General features: G+C 37.6%; 1 protein-coding gene across 1 annotated transcript; it reads left to right on the top strand.

Moving 5' to 3' along the window:
• Positions 1 to 4,645: 4,645 nt before the first annotated feature.
• trir (telomerase RNA component interacting RNase) lies at positions 4,646 to 11,747 on the top strand. Its single transcript, XM_084387876.1, has 3 exons — positions 4,646 to 5,420; positions 5,575 to 5,652; positions 11,340 to 11,747. Exons 1-3 carry the CDS (start codon positions 5,127 to 5,129, stop codon positions 11,445 to 11,447), a joined length of 480 nt encoding a protein of 159 aa, XP_084244002.1. The 5' UTR covers positions 4,646 to 5,126; the 3' UTR covers positions 11,448 to 11,747.
• Positions 11,748 to 12,078: the final 331 nt, after the last annotated feature.

Raw genomic sequence — 12,078 nt, 5'->3', positions numbered from 1 at the left:
AGACATGCCAGCAATCAGTGTAATTGGAAAGAGTGGAACAATTTTTATCATTCTAAGCAATCAAATAATACCTTATAGGAAATCAACAGCATGGTAAATAAAAAAAAGGATTTATATACACATATATAATGTGTGTGTGTGTGTGTGTGTGTGTGTGTGTGTGTGTGTGTGAGAGAGAACGATCAAATAGGAAAAATTACGCATGTAATTTCAAAGTGAAGGCTTAGAATAGACCCTATACTTAAAATCACTTTTTCAAAATTTTTCCTTCTTGGACAACCAACCAATCACAGTCTTCAAAAGATTGTGTCATACATAGCAACGGGGTCAGCTCCGCCTCCTCACTAAGATGAAAGTGTGTAGGTGTGTTCGACATCGCCTGCGGCTGGATGCATATGGGGTGAGATTTCGGTCACAATTCTGCGCGCGCAAGATCACATTTTGAGCGTGGAAAAGGGCATTTCGCACGCGCGTGAACTGAGTTTTGCGGAGAAATGTTCGTCACGCAGATAAGAAAATATTGCGAGCGAACGAAAATCAATTTTGCATTTAAAATAAGTATTTGGATGTGCGCGGACGTTCTCTTTCGCGTGTGCAAAGTTTCACTTTCTTGCTCCTTTCATACCAGCCGTGAGCGCTCTCTAAGCGCAGACGGCTCGCTTGCTCAACACAACCCAGCGTTACAATATGCCATAATTCCAGCCAATCAGAGATGAGACTGCTAAATTCTGATTGGCTGGCTTGAAAACCAATCACAAGACTCCCTGCATCACCTACTGCGGATTCAGAGAACTAGTGCAGTTGAGAGTAAAGTTGGCAGTAAATTCACAGATTCGAACTTCCCGGGTCAATAACTCGTGAGCTAAACGTTGTTACTGCACAAATGACACCTCTTTTTATAACAACACTTATTTTGTATAAATATCGTTTTGCATATATTCTTTATGATTATTATTTATGAAAAATATTCAATAATTTCACTGTAATTCACTGTATTGTTGGCAAATTCAGTTCACATCACTGCTGTCCTGATGGTTATACAACAACACTTATTTTGGTAAAATATATAGGCCTATTTTAAATTGTATATACAATTGTACTGTAAATGTATAATTTTTATGAAAATATTCAATAACTTCACTGTAATTCACTGTATTGTTGCCTAATTTAGTTCACACATCACTGCTGTCCTGAAGGTTATACTACAACACTTATTTTGGGAAAATATATATTTTAAATTTTATACAATTGTAAATGTATAATTTTTATGATTTTTATGAAACATATCTTTACTGTAATTCACTGTATTGTTGCTAAATTCAGTTCACACATCACTGCTGTCCTGATGGTTATACAACAATCGAATCTGTGAATTTACTGCCAACTTTACTCAACTGCACTAGTTCTCTTCCGACAAACATTACTTTTCTGGTCCCTTTTGTACAAACACAATTTTTTTTTTTTTCTCCCAGTAGGTGTTTTATATGGAACAATAGTAATATCATTCATAATAAAAAATCTTTGTACATGGAGAATTGGGTCCAACACAACATTTTAATTGTTAGCCAACTAATTGACAAAAATGGGCAATTTTACACCTACCCTAATTTTATTTCAAAATATGGTTTATTTGTAAATGAAAAATAATTTAACAAAGTAATTAAGGCTATTCCTAATGGCATACTAATATTAAACAAATTTTCAGATGTAGATATCAATAATACATCTTTACAAAATCCTCAACTCTTTGTAAATGGTCTCTCTTTATTTGATAAAGGTTTTAATAACAACTTTATAAGAAACTCCTTTAATGTTGGATCCAGTCCTCCATGTAAATCAAAGTGGCTTAAACCTTATTGTATATCTTGGCGCAACATTTGGACTATGCCCTATAAGTTTATTATTTCTAATAAAGTCAAAGAAGTAATGTACAAAATGATTCATAGATGCTATCCTGTAAATGCAACCATTAGTAGATATATTCACGCTGTTTGTGATAAGTGCACTTTTTGTAACACATCACTTGAAGACAGAAAAAGGGCAATATAAAAATAAATGTTCAATTTCTTTTTGGACTGACTTTAAAATAGATATGACAAAAAAATTGAACAGATGTCTTGATTTAGACCCTCATGACATTTTACTTTGTTTCAAAAACCCTTTTTTTCTGAAAAACAAAATTATATAATTAATCTTTTTATCATTTTGGCGAAATTTTATATTCATAAGACAAGAATAACTCAAAAGAAAACCTCCTACAGTATATTGCCTTCTATAACACTGATCTAACAATATATTTTGAAACTCTTTCAAACATGAGATCACAAAATAAAAAGCTTATAAAAACAATACAAATATTAAAGCTTTTCAAATACATATAAATGCCCTGATATTTTATACTTATATTTTTGTATTTGTTCTTATGTTTATGTTTATTTTATAATAATAATAATTATTATTATTATTATTATTATTTTGGTAAAATATTTTGAGCTGTATTGTCAATACTTTGTAACCATTTTGGGTTTTTTTTTTTGCATTGTACTGAAATGTTTTTGTATTTGAACTGACTAAATAAAAATAAAATAAAAAATAAAAAAACTAGTTCTCTTCCGCAGTAGGTTATGCAGGGAGTCTTGTGATTGGTTTTCAAGCCAGCCAATCAGAATTTAGCAGTCTCATCTCTGATTGGCTGGAATTATGGCATAGAGAGCGCTCACGGCTGGTATGAAAGGAGCAAGAAAGTGAAACTTTGCACATGCGAAGAGAACGTCCGCGCACATCCAAATACTTATTTTAAATGCAAAATTGATTTTCGTTCGCTCGCAATATTTTCTTATCTGCGAGACGAACATTTCTCCGCAAAACTCAGTTCACGCGCGTGCGAAATGCCCTTTTCCACGCTCAAAATGTGATCTTGCGCGCGCAGAATTGTGACCGAAATCTCACCCCATAGATGCAACCGATCGGCGAGAGTAGCCGCGTGCAGGCGGGGAGGAGCTGCAAACGGAGACGTGAAGTCGGACACTTTCTGGTTCCCGTAGTGACCGCTCACGTGGTGTTTGCATACTTTACCACAGCTGAAGTGAAATAAATGCAATTTTTGCCAAATAATGTTTCAGAGACATTTTCATTCAATACTTTATGTAGGCCTACAGCTTCATGCAACGTCTGTTTGAACAAGAATAAAGTTCAACATAAGTTACTATCAATGAAGTGGAGTCTACGTTTTTTAATCAGTTTTAATTTAATAAACATGACACAATATAACATCGCAACTACATGAAAAGAGTGTTTACTGTTATAAAAAAAATGATTTGTGAGCGTTAGAGGAACTAAAGGTGTTCGGATAAACACGAAACACACGTGATCGTTGTCATGCAGTGAATCCGGCCAATCGTGGAACAGCTGTGTCGTCATCAGCCCTCGTGCAGCCGCTCTTGAGAAGCTGCGCTGGCTGAGTTCTCCGGCTACTCTCGAATCGCTCTCGCGGTACTTTGATGGCATACGTCACAGTCACGTGGTGTCGGCGCTGTATCAAGTCGGACAAAATTTCTAACCGGCATGCACTGCTTTAAGTCAGCCGCCGATCGGTCTGCGCAGAGCTGCATGAAGTCGAACAAGCCTTTTGTCTTTTCCTTACTCAGAGTTGCTCTCAGATCGGTCCCGAATCGCTCTTAAGATAAGACTCCTACGTAAAAGTTTTTAAGATAAATTAAGAGTTTTCTGAGAGGATTAATTTTAAGGCTAAAAGTAGCTCCTAACTGGCGAATTTAGGAGCAACTCCTAAAAATAATGGGCGTGTCACTCGTAACTTTAGGACTCCTATTTTTTTTGACTAAGAATAATTCACAAAGCATTTTAGCCCTAAAAGTAGCACCTAAGCCTGGGACAGCTTAAAAGAAGTCGAGAGGACTCCTAACTCACTAAGACCTATTTACAAACCGCTTTTTGTGGCATTTCACGTTGTGATGTTTTGAAATGCTTATGCGGCGGCTACAGGAGCTTCCAATCGCGAGGGAACAATTTTGCATTGTAGGCATAACTAGGGATGCAATAACGCCACCAACAACAACCAAAACTAGGCTACTCATTCATTGCATGTAAACTAATTGTAACGTTTGATTGTGAATCAAATTAAAATGTTCTTCTCTTTGCAAACGTAGGCAGAGGCATATAGTGACAGATTAATTCAATAATGTTGCAAAGATATTGCATCAATCCATATGTTTCATTAGGCTACTAGGCTATTTGTTTTTCCTTACTCTTTATTCATTTAGGCTATTTATTCAGTTATTCATCATCTTCCGTCCTTCGCACTACTTGTGAAGCGCACGCTTTCTGAGACCTGTCACCTGTCACTCATCATCGTAGGGGAGGGGTTTGGAATCATTCCCGCGTTACAATCATCAGCCAATCAAGGTGGTCACTTCAGTCAAGCTCGTGCATGAGTAATGACGTCATCGATAGCAACAAAGACTCACTCTTAGTTTAGGAGTTGTCATTTTTCTTTACTAAGAGTAGGTCTGAAAGGCGTTGTGAATAACTTTTAAGAGAAAACTCCTAGCTAAAATCTTTTAGTGCGATTTAGGAGTACTCCTAGTGGTAAGATAAAATGCTTTGTGAATACGGCCCCTGAAGAAGAAAAGGCGCTGCAGTTCCTCTTCCGGCCTGCGGGGGGCGACGGTGCGTCACTCACACGAGCGAACACTGACCGCAGATGAAATGCATCATGGCGGAGCGACTCTAAAATAAAACAAAACTGTGCGGAAAAACATCGGGATTAAACCCCGAAATCCTGCCGATTCATCCCACAATCCGCCCGATCAGTGATTATAATCACATACGGACTCGCGACTCGATAAATCGCGCTCTTTGCGTTTGTCGTTAAGGGTGTTTTTGCTTATCAGTAGACGCCGCGATACTTTATTATCACAATATAAGACAAACGCTTATTATTATAATTATTACTATTATTTAACTTTCGTCTTTATTGCGTTTGCTACGTTTAAATTACGATTCATTCTTTATTAAGTCTTCGCTTTAGTGCGGACATCAAAACAGCCCTGTAAAATCACAGGCGTTAAAGTAAAAGGTTGTTTATTATTTTACTAAACGTCAAAACGATGGAGAAAAAGCAGCATAAATCAGACAAACATCATCGCCGACATCTTCATCACCATCATCATCATCAGTCCTCCAGCAGCAGCAGCGGGGAGTCCGGCGGCAGCAGCCCGGCCCACGGGGCGCCCAAAGCGGCCAACGCCTTCGCCAACGACGGCAGCTTCATGGAGATGTTCAAGAAGAAGATGGAGGAAGAGGAGAAGAGGAAGAGAGAGACTGAGGAGGAGGAGAAGACGAAGAGTCCTGCTCCGCCAGGGCAAGCGGCTCAGGACAAGCCTTGTAGCGTGAGCAGCATTGTAAGAGAGGCAGTGGAAGCGCTTTACATTAGTGTAACACACACACACACACACACACACACACTCATACAGCTGTAGATTCTGGCTCTGTTCGGGTCCTGGTCGCTTCCTAAAGCCCGTGTAACGCTCTGAGTCTGTTCCCTTATTAACTCAGGTGGGCAAGCGGAGGGGAGGCGCGCGTTTGGCCCTGAAGACAGGGATGGTGGCCAAGAAACAGAAACTGGACTCCGAGGTGAGAAGAGACTATATATCCTATAAAATCATTGTTGTTTAGTACAACATTTTTCGTTATGTAGCTATTTTATGAGGTTCATTCAGTATCTATCATAAGGTGCGTTCACGCCATGTCATATTACTAGATTACGACTTGTAAATAGCGTTCTTTGTAGAACTCGTAAATTGCAATTTGTAAACTGGGAATTTGCTGGGAATTGTACCACGTGACTGCTGCAGATTGTTGTTTATAGTGTTGCCATGGAACGTCATGTGCTGTCGGCATCTCGTATATATAACTTATATATATAACTTATATAACTTAAAATAACTTTCCCAGCTGTGTCCGGAATCGAAATCTTTCCTACTATATAGTGTGTGAAAAATAGTACGCCAACTGAGTAGTGTGTCTGAATACATAATACTCGAAAAGTCCCCGGATGATCTAATGTTACTACTTCCGGCGAGATTCTGAAGTGTGAAAGTTTTTCACTGGTTTGTGGAAGTTGTGGATAGAATTTCTTACACATAAAAAAAAATGCTTTAGTTAACTTCATTATGACATACTAAGTTATAATTGTGATTAAAAGGTCAAATGTATGACTTTGTGACATTGACATTAAGGTCAAGTTCCAAACGGCATTTCTGCTCCCTTCGGGAAGGGGACGCCATCGTAGAAGTGTTTCGAAACGAAAGTGTCGGACTGATCTCTTCACGGAGGGCCCTTTCGCAAGGCCGTTAGCGAAGGGAATATGCAATGGTCACTTCAAGGAAGTAATTTTATGATTATGGTCATGTGACCCAGCGAATACTCGTGTTTTTTTTTCTTTTCTTGACAGTAAACAAGCCAGAATAAGAACATGAAAATCTAAATGAAATCAACTCAAAGCAGCTTTACAGTGATAACATGAAAAAAATACAACAAAGTTTGTTTCTAGAAGCTTGAAATGTGTGCCGAGTTCACCCGAGCTGTGGATATTTCCAACATTATAATGTCCTGAAGTTGAATAAACCACTAGAATGTATCTAGGGTATGTGGTGGGAGCCAGTGTTGAGCTATCAGCTTTGTTGCAGACGTTAAACCGGCCAGCCAGACACATGTTTGCAGTTTAGAGAAATCAAACTCAATGATATTCAATGATTTTCGATAAGATAGCACATACCACAATCCAAAATGTTTTAACCTTTTCACATTCCCACATAATATGGAAAAAGGACTTGGTCGGGACATTTATCACAGAAGAGACTAGAGGAGGAGTCAATACAGTGTCTTTAAATGGGGTCCAATAAGTTCTGTGACAGAAGTCATAATGAATCAGTTGGTGATCAGGATTCCCAGATGAAGTAAAAATGTTCTGCCATACTCTTCCCCAGTCCGTGACACCCTCCTCTTGTCCACAGTCTTTGTCCCATGTGTGCTGTATAGCTAGGCGATTTGCTGTAGCCTCTAAGGCCTTCCCATACATCCATAAAGTGACTAGAAGAGGACGACTCGAACTAAAAAAATCTCTGATTCTGCGTCTTTTGTACATTAGTGGCAAAGGCTATAGAGGAATCTTTGATAAAACCTTTTGTAGCTTCCCAGACAAATATAAGGTCTTCAACCGAACCAATATTAGATGAAATTCAGACAGCCCGGCTATGAAGTCCTCATCGAACTGGTTGTCCTGTAAAAGAGAGATATTAAAACACCACCGCGGAGATCTTTCAACAAATGGAGGACATCTGAATTGTGTTCTGCAAGAATAGCTGGTAGTATCATTGGCTGTTCAGAAGAGTTCCTTCAAAAGTTCCTTAGAGAGCAGAAGATAGTGTATTCTTGAATGAGAGAGATGCCGTGTCGAAAAAAAGGTGTAGTTTCTACTCAAGGGGTTCCCAGATCCTCAAACATCGACCAAATTCAGCGCTTTTACCGAGGAACTAAGCTGAACTTGACTTCAGGAGCAAGATCTATCCAACACAGGGTCTATCACCGCATTCATATCCCCTCCGATAATCAGAGTCTATCGTCTATCAATGAGAGCAAGTGGTTAGTTACATGTGGGAGAAAAGCTAGCCTCAGATTTTGTAGGGGCACAGATTGATACAAATGCTATTTTCTTCCCCTTAATGTTTGTACACAAATATGCAAGCCTGCCAGATACTTTAGATGTGATTCCTGAATTAGAGCGATATCAGTCGCTTTCCTGCGCAAGTAGATCATGAATTTGGCTCTCTTATTCGGACTGTTAAGTCCTCTGGTATTAAGCGACATAATTCTTAATTTATCCATAATATAATGAAAAAGTGGTGCGAATATTAATACGTTTTGCAAAACCAAAATATTTCTGCTTGACCTGTGACAAAAGTAAAACATTGTATAGATAGATAGAAATAACATGAACAAATACCCCCCTCCCCCCCTCACATCAGAGACTGCAAAATCCCCCAACGTTATAAGGGCCCGTGACAACATCCACCGTCGTTCACCAGAACGCCTACCACCCTCTTCCATTGAACATGAAGTATGTAGTAGAACAACAGTATACATAGTATGAACCGTTGTGACAACCAGATATTATATGTGACCCTGGACCACAAAACCAGTCACAAGTCGCACGGGTATTTTTGTGGCAATAGCCAACAATACTAGCCTGGCTAACGTCAGACCTCTTCTCATTGAGACGTGGTCTGGGAACCACATGTTCATTTTCTCGTATTTGAGGCGTGGTTTACGAATGCCCAGAGCCGTTTATTGGGCGCTACGAATGTCTATCAAATGTGCCTGTACGTAGCTCATAGCCAATCGCTTTAATTATACCAGAAGACGTATGTAGAGCGACAGAAATTCCACGAGGAAGAAGACGAAATAAACTTGCGTTCTAAACTACTTAGAACACTATCTAAGGCTGCATCGAAAGGTAACTTAGCGTCTGATGCCATGTTGGATCCATAGATATAAACAAACTGCTTCGGTGTGTCGCATAGACGTCGTCATCGTCTTGCTGCTCACTCCCCGTTCTGTGATTGGTTCCCTTTTTGAGGGGAAAATCTGGTCCATGGTGTCCAGGCTGCCTAGCAGCGTGAATAAAATCGCGCTGCGCTCAAGGCAGCATGGGGAAACCCAGGCTACAACAATTCAAAATTATCGTTCGGATATTAAGTAAAGATCATGTTCCATGAAGATATTGTAAATTTCCTACCGAAAATATATAAAATATTTATTTTTGTGAGTGAATGCAGCAAAATCTCGAACATAAATGTAGAACTTTAAAGGCGATTTTCTCAATGTTACGATTTTTTTTTTTTTTGCACTCTCAGATTCCAGATTTTCAATAGTTGTATCTCGGCCAGATATTGCCCTATCCTAACAAACCATACATCAATGGAAAGCTTATTTGTTCAACTTTAAGATTATATATAAAGCTCAATTTAAAAAAAATTGACCCATGTGACTGGTTTTGTCGTCCAGGGTCACATATGTATAAAATCAATAAACAAAATATAGGTGTTTGACTCATTTAGCCCGAAAGAAAGAGAGAGAGAGAAAAAAAAGAAGAAAAAATAGGTTGTAAAAAGACAGGACTCTTTACAGGACTCCTCTGAAACAGATCGTTACATTGCTTGCACACATTATCAGAGTACTCACTCCTAAGCATTCATGGACGACTCTTGTTGCTCACCCATAGACTCTGGAGGCGGCGCTGGCCCATAAAAGCACAGGTTACGTCTGGCACCCGATGCGGGGGGTATTACTCGCTTTCACTAGAATTGAGATTTATTTTAAAGCTATAGATGGCGGGAGAGTTCGAGTTAACTTACAAACAGATTAATTCAAGTTGTTTTGTTTTGTCCTTGATATATTTCACACATGTTTGACATTTTATGCCTAAACAAGTTTCATAGGTAAGAAATGTGTTAGGTGTAATGCAGGGTCCAAAGATGAGATGGCAAGTTTTTAAGTTGAGAGCAGAGAAATGCACACACACACAGATCTAAAACCCATATTTTAAAAACTGACATTTTTTTTGTAGAAAATGCATATTTATTTGCAACGGTTATGTTACCAGCTATTCAGCTGACGGACACTGTGCTGCGTTGTCATGGGAACATCCCAGGTGAAGATGATGAGGAAATTACGTTGTCTTTCATTGTTCTGTTCGCCAAGTGCGTTTTCAAAGAGCAACATAAGGGCCCACTAGTGCCCTGCTCACTCCTGAGACATGACTCTTTCTGCCATCATTTAGACTGGCATCCATAGACTTGACTTTTTTTTTAATCATAATTTAGACTTTTTGTCATAATATTTGACTTATGCAATTTAGCCTGTCATAATTTTAACTTTTGTCTCATGATTTGGATTGTCATAATTGTGATTGATATCATAATGTTCGACTTTTTATGTTATAAATTTGCCTCATAATTTTGACTTTTTGTCCTCATTTAGCCTGTCATAATTTTAACCATCATAATTGACTTTTTGTCATAATTTTACTGTCATAATTTTGACTTTTTTATCGTCATTGTGACTTTTTATATCATAATTTTAACTTTTAGTTATAATTTAGCCTGTCATAATTTTTACTATCATAATTAGCTTTTTGTCATCATTTTACTTTTTATCATTGGAATTTGTCATTTTAACGTCATAATTTAGACTTTCGATTTTGACTTTGTCAATTTTTATGTAAATGTAGACACAGTTATTTCCCAATGATGTTTCCCATTTTGATGTCATCATTTTTACTGTCAATTTTTATTTGAGTCTTAAATTAAGTAAATGACGTGTCAATTTAGACTATGTAGACTTTTTTTTTTTATAATCGAGTTTTAATGTCATAATGTAGACTCATTTTTTACTGTCAATTTTGACTTGTATGAAATGAAATGTAGTATGTCATAATTTAGTTTTTTAATGTCATAATTAGATTTTTTTGGAGGGTTATATTTTGGACTCTTTATGCCAAAATGGTTTTTATATCATAATTATGACTTTAATGTCAATTTAGACATTTTTGTCATAATTGTACCTTTTTTTTTGTCAATTTAGATTGTCGTAATTTTGATTGTCAAAATTATTATTATTTTGTCATAATTTCGATTTAGTACGTCATAATTTTGACTTTTTCATCTTGACAATTCATGTCGTAATTTTAGCTTTTAAATATTATAATTTAGACTTTTCTGTCTAGACTTTTTTTTTTTTTTCATAATTCTCATCTCATAGACCTGGTATGCATCATGCATGCATTGAAAAATAACTTTTCTCTCGTGTATCACTTTTTCAGTTTGTACATTTATATGATTGAAATATTTATAAAGCATGTGATTTAATTCCTACATGTTTATCTAGCAACAGTCGTGTCAATAACACAATAACAATAGTTTTAATAACTTTCTCTCTCTGTGGCTGCGTTCCCCGTACAATGACCTATAACTATCATAGTCGATTTATCAACTCGCGACTGTTTCCTGAAATCGTATTGTCGCAAATGTGTCGTTCAGCCACGCTGGTTATTGATTTAATAACTTAATGAATCCATTTGAGATGGAAATAATGCTAGATTGTTTGCTATAGATTACGGACATGGCATCTGAGGACTAAATATGATTTTTCTCAGTTATTTGTCTTTCTTTCCATACCCAAATGTTTAAGTGGTAGTGTATAAATGGTGTGTGTGTTGAAGTTTATGTGTTCACTCATTTGTGTGTGTGTGTTAAACACAGGCGGAGGCTGGAAAAGGAGACGCCTGGACTAAATACATGGCAGAAGTGAAAAAGTATAAAGCGCATCAGTGTGGAGACGATGATAAAACCAGACCGCTGGTCAAATAGACTGGAGCTCTTCCTGTGGGTCACACTGCCACATCATCATCCTCACACACACACACACACTTACTCACGCTCTCTTCCTTGAAGTCTTTGTTTTCAGAATGAGTTTTACCTTGTGCGCTGCCGTATTTGCCCGTCTGTTGGATCCTGGTTATTTTTATGATGTTATTTGCAGTGTATCTTCAGTCCACGGCATTAGAAAGCTCTCGTTCACCTTGTTGATATTTTGTACTCCACATGTTTGGTACTTGAATGTCAATTGATGAAGATTGATGATGAAATTAAAGTCACAGTACCGCAGAATCGCCCGTCTTCTGGCTCTGAATGACGTTAACAAACACCTGATCTCATTGTTCATGTCATTAATTCATGCGTTTTACACACTTCACCACAGTTAGGATACCATGCTTCGTCTTTAACAAAAATAATTACAAATTATTCTGGAATTAATCTCCACCTTTATATGACGTTTGCTTTTTTCTGTTGCTAATCGGCCAGAATTGAACAGTTTTCTATGTTTTGGATGAAATTACTTGCCATGTGTAATATAAACAGCGGCGTCAAAAAGTACTTATTTTACTTTAAGCAGTTTCTGCATCAGAAAATCCAGATTTAAATAAAGGTTAAATGGTCA

This window comes from Rutilus rutilus (assembly GCF_951802725.1).
Source record: "Rutilus rutilus genome assembly, chromosome: 1".
NCBI lineage: Eukaryota > Metazoa > Chordata > Actinopteri > Cypriniformes > Leuciscidae > Rutilus > Rutilus rutilus.
Note: the sequence above shows the minus strand (reverse complement) of the source record. Positions and strands in the feature narration are given on the sequence as shown.

Bases quoted from the DNA above. Each gene is read 5' to 3' on its own strand.
- trir (XM_084387876.1), top strand. From the start codon at position 5,127: ATGGAGAAAAAGCAGCATAAATCAGACAAACATCATCGCCGACATCTT. The intron at 5,421-5,574 runs GTAAGAGAGGCA...TTATTAACTCAG, and splicing joins CTTGTAGCGTGAGCAGCATT to GTGGGCAAGCGGAGGGGAGG. The intron at 5,653-11,339 runs GTGAGAAGAGAC...TGTTAAACACAG, and splicing joins AACAGAAACTGGACTCCGAG to GCGGAGGCTGGAAAAGGAGA.